This window comes from Labeo rohita, chromosome 14 (genome assembly GCF_022985175.1).
Source record: "Labeo rohita strain BAU-BD-2019 chromosome 14, IGBB_LRoh.1.0, whole genome shotgun sequence".
In the NCBI taxonomy this organism is placed as follows: domain Eukaryota; kingdom Metazoa; phylum Chordata; class Actinopteri; order Cypriniformes; family Cyprinidae; genus Labeo; species Labeo rohita.
Window position 1 is genome coordinate 12218824 of NC_066882.1, and position 20115 is coordinate 12238938.

Sequence of the window (20115 nt, forward strand, 5' to 3'; positions counted from 1 at the left end):
TATCATAGTGTGTACACACAAAAACTAACCACCAACCTGTCAAAATAAAAGTACGGTTAAACATGTAACAGAAATGTATTAGTCTTTACATTTGTACAGTATAATCTAGGTGTTTATATATTCCTATTTCTGGCCAATTTAAATAAAACAATTAAATGCTAAAAAGATAAATATTAAAACAAGATTAACCACCTAAAAAATAAAAAATAACAGAATATTCACACAATTTCTCTTCCATGTATTAATTTTAACAGAGAAACCTCTGATTGTTTGGCAGCAGATAAAAGGGTTTAATTAATTTCATTAAAAAAAAAAAAAAATTAAACTAATAATTAAAAATTTTAATTAACACACAAGAATTTCTGAAAAAATCAAAGAAAACAATTGTAGGGCCCTATTATTCAAAATGTTGAAATTTAGATTTTTGGAATCTTTTGGAAAGAAATAAACGTTTTTGTTATTACACAGAGGGTAAAGTACCAAAAAGTACCCCCCCAAAACCGGAATCCTAAGGGGAAGCACTGAATATGCATTCGTCAGCTCTCTCCTCCTAATCTGTCATGGTGTGTAACACTATGTCTATACTAGAAGATATTGATAATGTGTTGCGATGCATTGTACCGCAACGCCTTGAGTCTGTTTGCGCTGGAAGTGTTAGTTGCACTAACACTTCCAGTTGTTAGTTGCTGGAAGTTGCACATAAACTCAGAATGTTCACCAACACAGAACAACGACTGCAAGTGTGATGCTAGACATGATAAAATAAGTGAATAACTATACTGTAAACTATAAACTATATATTCACTGGCATTTAAAAGTTTGGGATCAGTACGATTTTGTCACACTTTATTTTAAGGTCCAGTTCCCGCTATTAACAAACCATTAACTATGGCTTTTGCTTCAATAAACTCCTAATTTGGTGCTTATTAGTAGTTAGTAAGGTAGTTAAGTTCAGGTACTGGGCAGTATTAGGGATGTAGAATATGGTCTTGCAGAATAGGTGCGTTATAAGTACTAATATACAGCCAACATGTTAATAATAGGCATGCTAACACGTAACTATTTGTTCCCTATGTTAAAGTGTTACCTTTTTTTTTTTTTTTAAGAAATCTCTTATGCTCATCAAAGCTCCATTTATTTGATCAAAAATACACAAAAAGTAATATTCTGAAATATTATTGCAATTTAAAATAGCAGTTTTCTATTTTAATACATTTTAAAATCTAATTTATTTCTGTGATACACAGCTGAATTTTCATAAGCCATTACTTCAGTCTTAAGTCACATGGTCCTTGGAAATCAGAAATCAACAAATGTTGTAAACAGTTGTGCTGCTTAATATTTTTTTTGGAACCTGTCATAGTTTTTTCAGGATTCTTTGATGAATACAAAGTTAAGAACAGCGTTTATTCAAAATATAAATATTTTCTAACAATATAAGTCTTTACTATAGTTTTTTACTATAGTACTTTACTTTTTTTTTTTTTTATCAACGTAACACATCCTTGCCGAATAAAAGTAGTATTTCTTTCAAAGAAAGAAAGAAAAAAAAAAATTACTGACCCCAAACTTTGAATGGTAGTGTATAATGTCACAAAAGATTTCTGTTTTAAATAAATGCTGTTCTTTTTAAAGAATTTTTCAAAAAACAAATATTAAGCAGCACAGCTGTTTCCAACATTGATAATAAATCAGCATATTAGAATGATTTCTGAAGGACCATTTGGCACTGACTGGAGTAATGATGCTAAAAAAAAATTCAGCTTTGCATAACAGGAATAAATTCTATATTAAAGTATACAGAAAACAGCTATTTTAAATTGCAGTAATAATTCGCAATATTACTGTTCTTTCTGTGTTTTTAATTAAATAAATGTAGCTTTGATGAGCAGAAAAGTCTTCTTGAAAAAACATTAAAAATCATACGGCTCCCAAAGTTTTGCAGTGCATATGTGTATTTTATTATTATTATTATTATTATTGTTAGTACTGATACAACTGTGTAGGTCTGATACATCCCTACTTGACACTGATGTAATATTAAAAATGTATTTAAATATTTAATATATGAAATCCATGAAAGAAACAAAAGAACAACAAGGTGTTGTTTAACTTTTTTTTTTTTTTTTTTTCTGCCACTGTGTATACTGGCATCAAGCCCGACAGATATACTTTCTTAAAACAGTGGGTGAGTAGTTGGCTCCAGTATTTTGTTTTTACTCAGTGAAAGCCTTTATTGTAAAAGATTGTGTAGATAAATTGGTTTTCACTGAAATTTCTGCTGAGTTCAGCTCAATACGTGCGTTTAAAATAGGGTCCCTAGAGAATCTATACTTGTATGTACGCATGCTTCTTTTACAAAGAATTACTCTGCTTAAGCAGGCGATGTGAATACTGTAACCTGTTAATATGGGCACAAAAATAAATGCATGGCACTTTGGGTATGGTATGGACACAGGCCTGAGACTCGCGGTGTGTTAGCGAGCGAGGTGGCTGTATGATGAAGGAAATGTGCAAACACATCTCTGTATGGTCTTTAAAGTGTAACAGGCAGGGAAAAACACATCTGCAGAAATGACTTCATTGTCTCGAAACTCCTGCCTCTTTGCTTTCAAAAGATAACCAGGGCCATTACCATTCAGTTGAGACATCTATTAAAATATTCTGTTATTCAGTTGCTCTTTTTTTGTTGTTTTGTTTTTCCCCTTGTTTTTGGTGGCTATTCTTGGTCTTTTTTGTTTTAATATTGTGAATTTTGGAATGATTTTCTCTCTCACCCACTTTCTCTCCGAATCAAACAAGGATATTTACTGGGAATAAGCTTGATCGTTTTGTTTGGTTGGAAGGAAAATGCTGGATAGAGGATATCCATATTCATCCCACATTCTGCCTTTTCTCCATGTTATAATATGAATCACCCCAAACCATAAATATTGCTGTTCTTTTCAAAGAGAAATCAAAGGTCTCTAATGATGGCAGATAAGGCAGAATATCTTTCCCCCCCAGTATGCTGGCGTGTGGATGTGCGCGTTTGTTTCTCCTAAATTAAAGCCGGCTGCTGTCCTCAAAAATTCAGCTCATCTCCGTTATGCGGTTCGCTTTCGACTGTGGTCCTAAAAGCTTATTGAGACGGGAGAAAACGCAAGCCTGAGGGCAGCTCACTCCAGCCATACATTTATTCACTTTTGTAGCGTGATTGAAGTTTCCCTCCACTGATTTCTGGAGGGAGAAGAAAGACTATTTCTTTAAAAAATAAATTCTCTCTCATTCTTCCCCTCTTTCTTCTGTGTCCCTCAGTTCTTCTTCATTAATAATGAAAATGATTTTGTGCAGCATGACATTTGCCTGTGAGTATGTTTCTAGTGAGATCTAATTTTTGCAGGAGTCTCTCAGAAAGATTTTTCTTCTTTTTAGTAAGCCTGTCATTTTAGTGTAATTAATTAGGACGATTAATTATATCACGATTAAAAATAATAATGCTATGACCCCTGCGTAAATTAGTGATATGGTATTTTCTTACTGTTCATGTTTGTTCAATTCATGAGTCTACATTGAGAGTGGAATGATTAATTGTGATTAATTTGATTCATGTATTAGCATATGTGTTTAATTCAATTTTGCATGATTGACAGCTCTTTTAGTCACATTTTTACATTCTATTTCAGCTCATCAACCATTGCATGTCTAACTACACTATTGTTTAAAAGTGTGTGGTCAATAATATTTTTATTTAAAAAAATGCTCACTTAAAAACTGCATTTATTTGATCATAAACATAGTAATATTGTGAAATATTATTGCAATTTTGATGCATTTATGTATTTATTTATTTATTTATTTAATTTCTCCCCTGTATTTTTTTAGCAGAAATTATTCTAGTCTTAATTGTTTCATGCATGGTTGCCAGGTTGTCACAACAAAACCCGCCCAATTGCTACTTAAAACTAGCCCAAAAGTAGTCCTTTGGTAAAATTAGCATTCCAGAGGCTAAATATTACATTATTGGGGTCGCTTCAACCCACAGACATGACAAACAACTTGCGGCAACAGTATGAAAGTAGCCCCATTCCATGGGAAACCACGGACTTGGCAACACTGGTCTCATGGTCCTTCAAAAATCACAGTAATATGATGTTTTGCTGTTTAAGAAACATTCCTTATTATTTTAAATGTTGAAAATAGTTGTGCCGCTTAATATTTCTGTGGAAACAGTGATACATTTTTTCAGGATTCTTTAATAAACCTCATCTATTTTAAGCAGAAATAACATTAATGTATTTTAATGCATTCTTGAATTAAAATTTTTATTTAATTCCAAAACAAGATGTTGCCTCAAACATTTGAATGGTATGTTTGGCATATAGTTTAACATTATTTATTTGTACATATGTGAGCAAGAAGGAAACAGTGGTGAGAAAGAGGGCAGGAAAAGACAATGAAAAGTGTGGGAGGCTGTGCTAATGGCAGACTTTTATATTTATAGCTGTGTTCCTCTCCCCCTCTGTCAAAAGTCATTTAGACATAAGGCATAATTACAGTTATTCATTTTCTATGGCACAATGAAACTTGGAATAGAGCATGGTTCACTGAAATACTCTTGTTACAAAAATCAACTATCACTCCTCCAAAATTAAACTGAAGTCTGGTTGCACTTGTCAGCGGACTGGCTAATTTCATTAGGCTTGTCCAATCAGGCTGAATTCCTGTATAGTGATTAAGTCTTATTCTAGCCGAAAGCACGATTTCGTATGGCGAATCACTGCTCATCGTGAAGCCGAGTCCAAGAATGGACTATCTACAGAAGCATTCTTGAATCAACACTGATGTAAGTTCGGTGCAATTTTTATGAAGACTTAGGGTGCTGTGATGGCCTATGGACATTGATCAGTTGAGTTTGCTCCTTTTTCATCTATCCATTTGTCTGTATATAGCCTACAGAAGGCTTTTGTGCTCGCTTTTCTTCTTCACAGGCAGTTGTTTAGGCCTTCAGCACAATCAAACGCTACACCCTTGCTTCATCTTCAATGATTCAGCTTGTGCACAGACGAACTCAACTTTAAAACATTCATGAGTGGAAGATGTTATGCAGCTTACCCTAGTTGATTTAGCCGCGGGCTACAGCCTTTCTCCATGTGCTTATCTTCCTAAGCCAGGAGGAGATTCTATGCAGCTGATGCATACTGAAACACAGCGTGCCAACATGTGGAGGTTTTGCAAAAATGACACACGCCGCTCCCCCCTTCCCTCGCCTGGCAGAGTCGGGAGAGCAAATTTGGTCAGCGGGCGAGGACATTGATTTTTGCGGATCAGATAAGTTCCATGTTTAACAGATGTAGGCCAATGGGACACGGTCCAAATGATGGCACTCTCTGACTCTGCTCAGAACTCATTTAGGCCGTAAGTGAAGCTTTGGCAAAGGGATGCGCCGTTCTGGCGGAGACCGTTATGGAACGTAAGCACAAAAAAATGTCGCAGAGCTTTAAACAGCTCCTTTGTGCCAGGGAGAGTGGTGGAAATGAACACAGCATCATGTAAAAGGGACCATGTCTATAAAATAGAGTAGAATTTAAGGTTTATAATCCCTCAGTCCACCTGCAGTCAAATGATATGAGTGGAATTTGTTTCTAAGAATGAACTCTGTAACCTGATACGCTTTCGAAAGATGTTTATGCTCACATTATTGAAGGTTGCATATATGCCTGGCAGGCTTTGGCCATTATGTAGCTTTGACTGTATTGACATGCAGTGTAGTGCAAGTCTACTGTATATGTTACAAAACTAATGGACACCACTAAACAACTGCCAGATCCTATTATGCTCTTTTACAAAGTCTTGATTTTGTTTTGGGGGTGTACTAGAACATGCTTTCATGCTTGGTGGTTCAAAAATGCATTATTTTTAACATAATTTACATTATTACAATACATCTCTCCCAGCCTGGCACATAAGGCTTGATTAGTTCTGAGGTTAATGAAGGCCCGCCTTCCGAAAAACAAAATGTTTTGTGATTGGTTAGCTGTCCCTCTGCGTTGCGATTGGCAAACAGCTTAGATGGTGTTTCAGTACTGCCACACCCCTTGTCCAAGAAGCAAGTTCTGTGTACAACTGTTAGCACAAGCTAGATTAAAGTGATTCTTACGTTTTAAATATGGATATTTTTCTTGCAAAAACGCATCGATTCGCTACAGGTGGCCTTGGGGTGTGCTTGGGAGCTTGGGAATGCCAGGATACATTTTAATATAACTCCAATTGCCTAGGATGCATGGAGGGTGAGTAAATAATACGCTACAGTAGTGTTGGGTCCTATCATCAGCCTGCGAGATCTCCAATACATGATATTATGGTGCAAATGTATTTAATTATTTACATACTTAGTTTCATTGCCCGAAACCAGCTCCAGCATTAGGCTAAAAGCAGCCTAACGTTAAAGAACATCATCACTGATCAGCCTAGCCTATTCTAGTGCACATTTATGCATTTAAAAAACACTGCGTTATAAGTGAAGCTGTCTTCACTGTATGATGAATAAACCTCTTACCACACACTGCACACATCTGTGGCGCGTTACGGCTCCGTCGCGCAACTGGAGTAGATCACGGCTTCGGCATGTGTTTTGACCCCCTGTATTACTGCACACGTCTGCGGCACGTTATTGCTCTAAAGCGGCCACTATAGTCAATGCTTGTGTTTATACCCGCCGCGCTGCAGCTGGTTGAAGTGGTTCTCCGCGCTGCATCGCTAAAGTTAGGCTAATCCCCCATCTCGTCCCTACCCTCCCTCCAACAATTTGAATTTCCGTGGACAGGATTTCTTTGAATGATATTTTAATGGACCGCATTGTGACATCATTGCATGCGGAAAACAAACGTTGTAGTCCAAAGGAGGTGTTCGCTGTAGTTCTTGAAAAGGGATTATTTAAAAACGAAATATCTCCTTTTGAAGTGGACTTTGAGATTTGTAACTTTGTAGATCTTTTTTATGCCCAAAGATACAAACCACACGCTGACTAAAGTTCAAAAAGTGAAAAAGCATAATAGCACCCCTTTAACAGCATTTCAAAACAGAACAAGAATATATACAGTACTGTACAAAAATGGTTTTGTCAGTTATTTCTACCTTTTGTGTGTCAGTAGGAAATATCAGTTTACATTTTCAAACATTCACTTTGCCATTAATTGTAATAATACAGTGGGATTTTTATTTGCACAAGGAGTCGGGCAACAGTGCTCCACAGAGATCTGATCTCATCATCATCATCATTTGTTCTGAAGAAACAGAACAAAATAAATCTAGAGTAAATCTAGAAGAACTGTAGCAATATCTCCAAGATGCTTTAAGAAACCTTCCTTACAAAGCTACCTGAAAAACTATGCACAAGTGCACCTAGGGCAAAAGCTGCTTTAAACACCAAGGATGGTCACACCAAATGTTGATTTAATTTAGTTAATAGAAGTTACTTGATAAATAAAATCTATTTATGACATTAATTTTGACAGCTTCCTCATTTTACAGCATTCTTACACAAGTTAAAACTTGTGTAGCTTTGCAGGTAGGTTTCTTGAAGCATCTTGGAGATGTTGCCACAGTTCTTCTGGAGTTTTTTGAAGTTTTTTTTTTTTCTCTCTCTTTCTTCACGTCATTCCAGACAGACTGATGATGAGATCAGATGTGGAGCTCTGTGTGGAGCACTGGCTGTTGTCAGACTCCTTGTGCAAACAAAAATCTTGCTGGATTATTACAAATAATGGCAAAATGAATGTTTGGACAGCCTTTATGGTCCCACTTACATTTAATTGACATTAATCTTTTAATATAATGCACTTATTGTGCACATACATGTTTTTACATTGTACTAAAAAAATCCTGCATGTAATTACATCTGTAATTAATTTTTGTAATTACATTTATAATTACACTGTTGACCCATCTTTTACTCTTTAACCCACTATTAAACCTACCCATACCACCAAACCTGTCACTAACTTTACCCGTATCCCACCTCAAAAGCAGCATATGTGTTTTGTAATACAATATGAACACACTAAGTACACTGTGCTTATTTTATAATGTAAGTGCATAATAGTTAATGCCACCTAATATAACATGGGACCACATTTATTATTAACGCCAAATCTAATTGAATTTATATAAAACAACTGAAATTACCTTCTTTGGACATTTTGCATGCTTGATGTTAATTGCATTGTGTACACTTTGGAAGATAAGTTGTAGAACATTTTAGATGATTAAAATAAGTGTGTGTGGCTCGCATTAATTCACTTAGTATCTTTTTTGTTATGTAGTACAGCATCTATTGAAACTGGCAGTGGAACAAGTCTAAATTTAAACCTTCATCAATACATTGACGCCACAAGCAAACCACCAGCTAAGTGGGAATGTTTGAATGTGGAGCAGGACTTGCACGCCTGACCCAGTCATTAGATTCCCAAATGAATATCTATTGGATCAGTCTTGCTCTGTGTTAAATGTTAAATTCCAGTTTAACAGGGTAAAGCTGTAAGACTGTTTGATTCTTTGTTTGATTTAAGATCATTCGAATAGTAACTCGTCTTGATAGATTTATTTGTGCTACATGACTGAATCCTGAATTTGCATAATAAGATCAAACCTACATAAGAAGAGTAGATTTTCACAGCTAAAATGTATATGCTGTGTGCAACTTATTGTGTTGCTCTTGTGGTTGCTCACTAATGTAACTCTTTTAACTCTTTAGTGTTGTGGCTACTGGCTATCTTCTCTGCTTTCTGCCATTACACAGTGAAATGCCTCCTCCTTGTCCTCCTGCTGTGTCCAACCGCATGTTATTCAGAGCTGCTGATAGCCCAGCCAGGAGAAACTGCACTGCTTATGGACTTTTTTTTTTTTTTTTTTTTTTTTCCTTTTACACAATGTAATTGCACTATACATGTACAGTAGGCACTTTAATTGCATGTTATGTTGCTGCTATTGCACTTGACTATACATCAATAATACAATACCTATTAAAATTCCTAATATACTGAATGTGACAATATATTAGCAATACGTAATTTAATTTAGTTTTCGTTCCATTTCAAGCCCTTACTTCACGTTTTACTTTATTTTCCCTCCTTCTGCTATCCTCTCAAAAGCAGCGTGTCGATTAATTAATAGCTGGCTAATTTAATTTTCCTAAAAGTAATAACTTGTTTAAGCACGAATAAAGAGTGACAAGGCAAAGTCCTAATCTGCCAAAGTTTAATTAGTCTTAGCGAGGTTTGCACACAAGCAGACGGGGGGTCAGGGGGAGAGGACATCCCAGCGAATGACAACGGAACGAAGGGTTGGGAAGCGTAGAGCAGAGGCGAGGTGGTGGGGGTTTCCATCAACTCTGCCTGTCTGCTTCCATCCGTGCTCACGATCAGCCTGCTCTCACACACAAGGGATTGTGGGATAGTTGGAGTGTTGGTGTTAACTGTCAAATAAAGACTGGTTTTCCCATTGCTATCCTCCACACCTGTCACCCAGGGCAACCCGTGTGTTGTGGCCTGAGCGGTTGAGCTCCCCTGGGTGGCTTTAAGGCATAGCCAAAGCTGAAAATCAATTGGCTAAAACTGTTATAGAATGAAGTGAAGAGCCTGCATATATTAGGGATTCGCTTAGAGGGCCCTGAGGTAAATGAACAATGAGCTATTGACTACAACACTGCTCTCTTACAATGACTACATTTCCTACATGGATTGGAGACTATTTTATTTAATTTAATTTAATTTAATTTTATATGAATACACTTAAATTATAATAATTATTATTATTACTTCTACTACTACTACTACTACTACTACCGCTACTACTGCTACTACTACAGTTTTTTTTTTTAATAATTGATTAATAAATCTAATAGTGAATATATTTATATTGCAATATTTTTAGCAATAAATATTATTATTATTATTATTATTATTAATATAATAAAATGTAAAATACATCTATTTTATTTTTATATGAATACACAAATAAATTATATATATATATATATATATATTTTTTTTTTTAAATAAATAAATAAAAAGTAAAAAAAAACAGCATTTATTAAAAATAGAAATCTTTTGTAACAATATAAGCATAAGCATAAGCAATAATATTAAGCAGCACAACTGTTTCCGACATTGATAATAAAAGTAAAAAATAGCATATTAGAATAATTTCTAAAAGATCATGTGACACTGAAAACCGGAGTAACGGCTGATGAAAATTCAGCTTTGCATCACAGGAATAAATTATATTTTAAAATATATTAAAATAGAAACCCATTATTTTGAACCATACTAATATTTCATATTAGAATTCTTTAAAAAACATTAAAAATCGTACTGATCCCAAACATTTGAACAGCAGCATGTATAAAATTATTTATGCATTTATATATATATGATATGGAATTATTTTATGTTTATTGTTGCTTTTGCTTTCTCTCAGTAGATATCTATGTTCAATTTATAACGCTGTGTCTACTCTGAATACACATCAACTGCATAAAATAGAAGATAATTAGGAAATAATTGCCTCTGATTGATGGCAGGGGCTTAGTGAGGTGGATACCGAATAATAGTTTTGATTTTTTTTCATCCCCTAATACACGCGAAAAGCTTATTCTTATTCATTACTGTCATTTTGATCAAATCATTATGATTCTTTCATATGAAAATCCTCAACCTGCATGTCAAATAGGCATTCTTACCTACAATGAAATGGTCAAATGGACATTTTGACAGCTGCACAATTGGACATGGAATTCATGAGAAAACAGCTTGAACCCTGTATGTATATTTCCATCCACATCACACCCCAGGGGCGCGACAGTTGAATGAAAATGACACGAAGCAAATCTCTTGTGCAAGTCCTCCATCATATAAAAGAAGAGTAGAAAAAAAATGCAAGGAGCCCAGTCTTAACACATCTTTCCACTTTACTTTAGACAGCACCAAATGTCAGATACTCATCTGGAAATAATTTCCATTCTATTATGGTGACAAGGGGCCAGCGGAATCTAATTAGCTGGAAAAAAAAAAGTGCTAGAGAGCAGGATTGGGAGTGATTGGTGATAGGGGCAGTGATGCAGGGCCGGTTCTCCAGCCTTCAGGCTCAGCGGGAACACTCTTGAGGTTAACTCCAACTCGAAGGAAGGAGATAAGAAAAGGAGAGAGAAAGAGAGAGATTCAGGTGCTGTGTGCCAGAGATGAAGGTCTCTATTGGTCTTTCAGAGCCTCAACTTTGAATATTCCTCCCTGAGTGATATTGAAAGAGAAATATAAGAGGAAAAAGGCGGCAAATACAGTTTGGCTCTCAGTGTCTATTTTTATTTCTTAGTTTATATCTGTCTATCTATCTATCTATCTATCTATCTATCTATCTATCTATCTATCTATCTATCTAAAAAAGTAGAATGTGTAATGGAATGATTTCTTACAGTGTGTTCTATGATGGTCAAATACCAGTGACAAAATAATGTTGTCCGCTGCCTCGAATCACGGGCATTTCATAGAGCACAGACATTTAGGGAAATAAATGTTTCCCCCTTGAGAACTTGCCATTCTGCCTGCCCCCTTTTCACATGCACACTATCAAACTAATCTAATGTCACTTTCAGAGGAAAGGTTAGGCTCAGCTTTTGCATTTATATTTTCCAGAGAGTTTGACCTTTGCGGATCAGACCGTTATTTTCACTTCTTGTGATGCCATCCAGCTTCAACAACCTTTTATAGTGAACATTAGCATCCATTACACTGATTGGTTACAGTGAACAAGGGCGAGAATAGGCCGGAGAGTTCTTTGTGCAGCTTTGATTGACTGCGAAAGTGAAGCTTCACAATAAAATTGTGATGTCAATATTCATTTATGCTTTTCAATAGCAGGGTTACATTTAAAGTGTTACGTAATTTGTTTAATTTATCATTTGAACAGGTTTAGTCAATGTTCTTTAAAGGGAACCAAGTAATTAAAAAAATATAAATAAATGAAAGTACAGAATATAATAATACCAAATGATGATGGGATCACCATAAAAAACTTGAATGAATGAATGAATGAATGAATAAATAAATAAATAAATTCATGCAGTCCAACCAGTGTATCCCAATATTATATTATATTATATTATATTGCATTAGAGTTTGATATATAGGTAAGGTCAATTATTGGATTGTATTTAATTGTCCCTAAAAATTATATTATATTATATTATTGTTAAATATATAGTTAAGGTCAGTTATTGAATTGCAATTTATTGTCGCTAAATATAATTTTTTATTTTATTTTATTTTATTTTATTTTATTCATTAATATATAGTTAAGGTCAGTTATTGAATTGCACTTTATCGTCCATAAATATAATGTTATATTACATTATATAATAGTATATAATATTATACAGTATAATATTATATTATTGTTTAATATATAGCTAAGGTTAGTTATTGAATTGCAGTTTATTGTCCCTAAATATAATGTTATATTATATTATATTATATTATATTATATTATATTATATTATATTATATTATATTATATTACATTAGATTACATTAGATTACATTAGATTATTATATTATTATTTAACATTATTATTTAATATAGTTATGGTCAATTACTGGGTTGCCTTTTATTGTCCCTTAAAAAAAGCAAATGCACCTTCTGAACAAATAGTCATTTAATTAATCATTAAAATGACCTTATCATTGTATTCTTTTTTCTTTCAGATCTGAGGCCTCTACCTGACGTGGCCATGACGGGAAAATGCACACGTGAGTGTACAGAATACGGCCACTCGGATTCCTGCTGGATGCCCGGACAGCCCTCACCCAACCGCACCAAGAGTGCCAAGAGTGGGCCCAAGCTCTCCACCTTCGTGCCTTACCAGGAGAGGGAGGGTCAGGAGCGCCTGATGGCTGACAGCAGCTCGAAGCCTCACGGAGAAGAGCGGAGCGGAGGCGGGAACAACAAAGTGGCCAGCATTCGCTTTTTGCCTCCCTACACTAGTGCCTATTCTACAGGTGGCGACTCCGGCAAGGACTGCCCCCGGGAGGAGATCCCCCTGAGTCAGACAGCCGATTACGCCCCTGCCACTACGCCCTCCAGCCAAGGTTCCAAAAGAGAAATCTACCTGTGATTCACCTGTCGTTCGCCTAGGTTAGATTCCACATTTGATCCAATTTACTTGTGATCAACAATGCCTGTGAGAGGATAAAAGGCCTCGTTGTCAAAACACCTGCTAATTTTATTACACCACCAGACCCCGATTTACTCAGACGTCTCGGCGTGCATCTCCAATCCCCTCAGCCATAAGCCTAATGGCTGACACAAAACAGCTAGAGACCTTCTTTAAAACCCTCTGGGTTTATACAAGCCTGCGCATTGTTAGAGGCTCTGGAAGCCGAATAGATATGAAGAGAATAATCAGAAAAAAAAAAAAAAAAAAGAGAGAAAACCCATTTTGTGAATATGAAATGAAGTACACAATCCCCATGTAAACTTCTAATGAAAGAATGTAAGGACAATTTTTAAGTGAACTTTGTGATAATTTAACGTCAAGGTTATATTCCTATTTGTTTGCTGAATTTGTTTGTTTATTTTTTAGTATTATATATATATATATTACTTATGAACAGACTGTAGTTATGCTTACCTAAAAACATATACACATCCAAATAGTACTTTTTGTTTAGTTTTTTTTCTTCTGTGTGTGTTACTCTACTAAGAACTCAAGCCAGAAGAACTGGCAAACCAAATACTGGCAATCCAAGAGGAACATACATTCTTAACACGTATACTTTACTGAAAAGAAAACGTTCACCTTTCTTTAAGCACTGAAGGGTAACTGTTTCTTATATTTGTCTTTTTTCATAGGAAACTCTTTTCTTAATGTACAGTGGTGTAAATACTACATGTCTGACGGAACAGTTTTGATTTATTATTTAGCTGTACAGACCCTCGAAGCCACAGCTTCGTTCTGTTGATGATAGTAGAAGGGATGTTGCTCAGAGGATTTGCCTTTGTGTCAGTAAAAGAAGGACAACAGTTTTGGACCACGGAATGCTAAAGATAATCCACAATATGAGCCTCTGCCGTCAAACTACTTGGGACTCGAGTGAACACGGAATTTGGGGCAAAATCCGAGGGAAACAAATGGATTAAAGCAGGTTTGCATGATGCCATTTGTCATTTCGGACAAATTTAACGGGCTTCGTCAGTTCCCAGAGGAAGCTCTCCTAGTGACTTTTCTCGTACTTCTTCTGAAGACTATCTACAAGTAGCTGAGGCTTTAGGTGAGTTGCCCTCTGGAAGAGCTTTGTTCAACCCATCCCATCCGTAGGGAGGAGCAACAACTTTCACAAAAAAACAAAACAAAAAAAACAAACAAAAACAAAACAGAACAAAAAAACAAACTGTCCATGTGCTGTGCAATAGCCTACTCGTTTTCGGACGTGTCAAACTCTGTTGTGTAGATGTGTGGTTTTGTCAGAGATTTTGGCTCTGCTCTGTGGTGGGTCTGACCCTGTCAAAATGAACGCTTGCAAGAGGTAGACGGGTTCAAAAATCGTGACAGCAGAACATTTCTCTTGTGTTTGACCGCATTAAAGTTGTATTCAACAAATCCAGTATATTCTAAAACATCTGAGATTCTGTTTAAAGTGTGCTTTGAACGTATGACATAACAGGACTCCTGCAGCGAGCGTAGAAACGTCTAAATCTCGCTAACCTATTACCGCAAACGGAGGAAGCGCTAATATCCACAACTGAAAGCGAGGTCTTTCAGAACGAGTTTACAGGAAGTTCATTTAGGGCCGTTATTAATAGCAGCTGACGGGAACAGGGATTGCATCAGTTGGGATGCAGGTCAGCAAAAGCTATAATGAGTATTCGAGGCCCGAGCTACACACAATAAGTGCACTATAATTTACACCATGTCACACCACTTAAAACGACTCTTTGCCTCGCCATTAACTCTGTAGGTGTTGACTCAACGTTCACAGAGCTCTATGCTCTGGGTTTAATGTTTAATAAAATCTCCTTTTTTAAAAAAAAAGTGACCCTGAAAGCTGGTGACTCAGGTCATGGACGTTTGGTGTGACACTTCCTTTTGTGTGTGTAAGTTCGCAGCTAACCCTTATTTGAACACAAGCAAACCAAATGCTTCAAAAACTAAATAAATAAGACATATTTCCAATTTGACAGGGTCTTTGGATTCTGCCCTGCGACGCCCCTTTGGACAAACGTTGTCGAGCTTGTCGCAGCCTTTGGGCAGCCCGGAGGAGATACTAAAAGACCTCATTCGGTCTAAGTGTTGATTTGAGAACGCTGATACTCTCACACTGGTTTGTTTGCTTCATTGTACACGTTTAACTTCCTGTTCTTTTAATCATCCCAGTGACTACTGACCTTAGAGGTGTTTTCTGCAGTGACAAACAGAAGCTGCCCAGGCTGCACGAAGCCCAAACACTGCATGACAGGTAGACAGTCTCTCGCTCCCACTGGGAAAACCTGGAGTTTATCCCCGGAGAGCAACTGTCACAGATACTGATAGGTCAAATCACTCGGAGCGCGTGAGTGAACGTGTGCGCGTCTTCGCACACCTGTGTAACTGTGTAGATACACGGAGGGATCCGCTCACTGCCTTTAAAGCAAGAAATGTTCAAGCTCTACACGTTAATTTTTAATTTTTGCTAGGATTTTCAACGGCCAAATTGTGTTGTGGCATCTCATTGAATAAAACGGCTCTTGCTGTGTGAAACATTGGACAGTGGTGCAGAGAATCTGATGGAAAATAAATAACATGTCTTATACACTGGGTGGAGGGTGGAAAACAAGCAAGAAAAGCATTATATAAGGGGAAAGACAGTCAATGTCTTATCATCCTGCAGTTGTAGCTGTTAGTTTGTTAGTCAGACAGCAATATATTTTACTTTCATGTGGGATCCGGTCTTTTTTAGGTAGTTTTTTAACTCGAGAGACCAGTGTTAATTGAAGTCTGAATGAATCTGTGGCTAAAAATGCATTCTTATGTTTTAATTTTTTATTTTTAAATATATATTTATGATTTAGGTCATTAAGAAAATTGAAGACACTGTTATTCTGAGCTTTGAACTACTGTTTTCATACAGTACCAAACACAATCTCTCATTAGTTTTAAGTTTTATAATTTAAAGGAGAAGTCCACTTCCAGAACAAAAATTTACAGATAATGTACTCACCCCCTTGTCATTCAAGATGTTTGTGTCTTTCTTTCTTCAGTCATAAATAAATTTCCATATAATGGACTGATATGGTGCCCAGAGTTTGAACTTCCAAAATGCAGTTTAAATGCGGCTTCAAACGATCCCAAATGCGGTTGTAAACGATCCCAGGGCGAGGAAGAAGGGTCTTATCTAGCGAAACGATCGGTTATTTTCATTAAAAAAAACAATTTAAATACTTTTAAATCTTAAATGCTCGTCTTGTCTTGCTCTTCCTGAATTCTGTGTATTCTGGTTCAAGACAGTTAGGGTATGTCGAAAAACTCCAATCATATTTTCTCCCTCAACTTAAAAAAATCATTTCAAAATCATCCTACATCGCTGCAGATGGACTGACCCAGTCTTTGCAAAATGAACATGCAAAGAAGATCAAACACCCTTAACAAAAAGGTAAAAACAGCGATATAGGATGATTTTGAAGTTGAGGGAGAACATGAGATGGGAGTTTTTCGACATACCCTAACATGAACCAGAAAAAAACTGTTCAGGCAGAGTAAGATAAGACGAGCATATTTTTAAAATAAAAATAACCAATCATTTCGCTAGATAAGACCCTTCTTCCTCAGCTGGGATCGTTTACAACCGCATTTGGAATCAGATTGGAATTGGAAGTTCAAACTCGGGGCACCATAGCAGTCGACTATATGGAGAAAAATGCTGAAATGTTTTCCTCAAAAAACATAATTTCTTTACGACTGTAGAAAGAAAGACATAAACACCTTTAATGACAAAAGGGTGAGTACATTATCTGTAAATCTTTGTTCTGGAAGTGTACTTCTCCTTTAAGTTACACAAATTTGTACTGCTTTCATACTTTTATTAGCAGTCTTATAGCAAAATTGACAATGGTGATTTATTTATTTTGTTCATGATGTCATTCATTGCAGCACAGTGATGAGCAAATATTGTAAACAATCACTTTTTTGTACCTAAAGCACAGAATCTTGTTTTTCTTTAGGATTTTGTCTGCTTTGTGAACAGGCCCAAATGGAATCTGCATTCTTGCATTCATTTTTGAGGGAAAAAAATTCTGTGTAAAGGATTTGAACACGGTGAAACAGGTTAAATAGAGCTTAATCGGAAGCTGAAAGCACTATCAAATTAGCCAAATATTTAATAAACCAACATGCAAGGGGTGGAGGATGTGCATGGCTTTTTAAATAATGGGAGTTCCAGTTGTGTGGAAATCTGTGGAGCTTTCTGCCGGCGCAGATTCCGTGTGGGCCTGTTCATGACTGATGTTCAATTTCATCCTACTGTAAGCTCTATTTCATTTGTGCTGAATCGTGTATTTGATTACATGGAAATCAATCAAATCCAATGTGACTTAAGAATCAGTTCTTTGTCTGACACATGGACTCATTTTGGAGCAGAGCCACCCGCTGCATTTGTCCAGGTATTAGGAGTTATGAACGAACATGTCATCGTGTTGTAATGTCACCGTGCATAATGAGGCCCACCATGCATCTCTGCGCATAATAGAAGTAGAGAGTAAACAGCATCATTCTACCCCTCGAAAAAGATTAAAAACGAAATCAGTAATTTATTTTGTGAAGCGGTGGCTGAGCGGCTTCATTACTATGACTTTGGCTCTGAAATGAACCGATAGCGCTTTAGCGGTTTGTGGGCGTCTGCCTTCGTATGATTTCGATATTAAAAACTCTACACTAAGTAATTGAAGAACAGCCACCGTTTAAATAGATAATTACAGGAAGTACAAGTTTGTAGCCTAAGTGTTGGTTATATTTATATCGAAACGCTTGTGATGCCTTGTTTTCTTTGTACAGTTTTATGTACATGCTAATAATGTGGCTTTTTAAAAAAGAGAACAAAAAAAGAACGTTGAAAGACAAATTGAAATTGTAAAATATTTTTCAAAGTAGAATATGTTAGAATGAGAGTGGTTGCGGCACACAGTTAGTGTGCCCGTGTCTAAAACGTCATCAGTAACCATTCACTGGCTTCTAGTCTATTTTAAAGTTTTCCTGTCTCTTTTTATGAGTCTTATTTTTTCCTGAGTTTTGTGTTATTTGCAAAACAGTGGCTTTGAAGAGTTTTAGCCCTTATTCGTTCCATTATGTTCTTATCAATATCCGCATGTTAAACACGACGAGGAAGAAAAAAGAGAAAAAAAAAAATGTTGTCTTTTATTTTTGCTGAGCAAATCAAAGAAATACTATCTTGTAAGTACTCCTTCCTTATAGCTTTACAATAAAATACGTTCTGTAAAACACTGTGTCCTTCATGAATTGTTAGTGGCTATACAGCTTTGATTAACTTGGTTTCTTTTTATTTCATCAGGAAGAGTGCTTTGAAAATGTGTTCCCTCTTTTAAGTCCATTCTTTAGGGAACACATGTACCACATTGTACCATCTTGCAAACAACTAGAAGTGAACTTCCTGATTCAGCACATCTCCTCTGCTGAAAAGCTGTGCTTTCATCAGTCTTCGCAAACCTGGCAGAGTTCAAATTCTCCTAAGGTTCTTCAGCTTGTTCGTAATGTGTGGCATTTGTTCCTTGGGAGAATAAAGCCCTGTTAACCCCACTGGATTTCTTAACGTGCCAGTGGCGCTGCCAAGCGTGGGTTTCATCGATCGACGTAAACACAATGGGGCCTAGAGTCCAAACACACACACAGACACTCACCCTAACAAACTGTTTCTCGTATGCTACAGCCATACTGTGCAGTGACACCATGCAAAACACTTAGGACCCCAGAGATTTGTGGAAACTCTTCAATCTCAAATCCAATTTTTCCTTTGGGCTCAAAGTGACAGATCTACCCCTGTTTATATACTGAAAATCAGAGCTAACAGCATTTTAAAGGAGACCTATTATGCCCCTTTTTACAAGATGTAATATAAATCTCAGGTGTCCCCAGAATGTATCTGTGAAGTTTCAGCTCACAATACCCCACAGATCATTTATTACTGTATATATTTTTGAAAATACCTATTTTAAGTGAAAGCAGAGATATGCTGTATTTGTGCATGTCTCTTTAAATGCAAATGAGCTGCTGCTCCCCGCCCCCTTTTTCAGAACATGGCTGCACCTTTACAGCTCATATCTCAGATACTCTGCTAAAAAAAACATCTGTTAGGTTTTGATTATCATGTCTATTGCGCTGAAATTGTGCATTTTAAACCATTTTAAATGGTTTTCTGAGCACACACACAGAAAGCGGCTGTCACACGGCATGTAAATACTAAACTAAGTTCTGTTTCATGTCTTATTGTGCTTAAACTGTCAAATAAACACAAGTTTATGTTAAATGCACACAAGTTACAAAAACAGTCGGTTATTGGTAAACAGCTGGGAAAGAAATCACACGTTTATATTAAGTCTCTTCTGAGGCCTGCTGTGCTTGTTTCCAAATCCTTACACTCACTTGAACCTAAAATAATAATTCATACAATTCGAAATTGCATCTGACTGACAGATAAACCACAAGCTCTTATATCAATGTTGTTGTTAATGTTCTGGTTATTTTGTTTCAGTGTACAGTCTGTTAATTTTGTGAAACGCGTACAGTTGAAGTAAACATCATTCAGCTGAACTGTACACGTCTTGTTTCATTCATGCAATAAACGCATGAACACTGCTGTGGGCTGTGACTAAATTCATGGGCAATGCATATAAAAAAAATTTAAATACAGAAATGTATCATAATTTATAAAAACAAAGTTTCATCTTATGAAAAGGTTACTTTCTAAGACTTTTATATCCTACAGCAATGGCGAAATCAGGTTCCTCCGATCTAAAAAAAACAAAACAAAACAAGAATCAAAAACAACAAAGAGGAATCGATTCTTGGCATCGAATCCAATTAATTCCAGAACCAGG

General features: G+C 36.2%; 1 protein-coding gene across 3 annotated transcripts in view; it reads left to right on the forward strand.

Moving 5' to 3' along the window:
- pcdh1b (protocadherin 1b) overlaps window positions 1–18571 on the forward strand; it is a 192044-nt gene extending 173473 nt beyond the window's left edge. Inside the window, exon 5 of one of the 3 annotated variants that reach the window (XM_051128226.1) lies at window positions 12738–18569. In XM_051128226.1, the coding sequence (XP_050984183.1) occupies window positions 12738–13147 (410 nt within the window). In that variant the 3' untranslated portion in view covers window positions 13148–18569. Of the gene's footprint in view, window positions 1–12737 lie in introns of all 3 variants that reach the window. The other 2 variants (XM_051128229.1, XM_051128227.1) reach the window with 2 other exon arrangements.
- Window positions 18572–20115: the final 1544 nt, after the last annotated feature.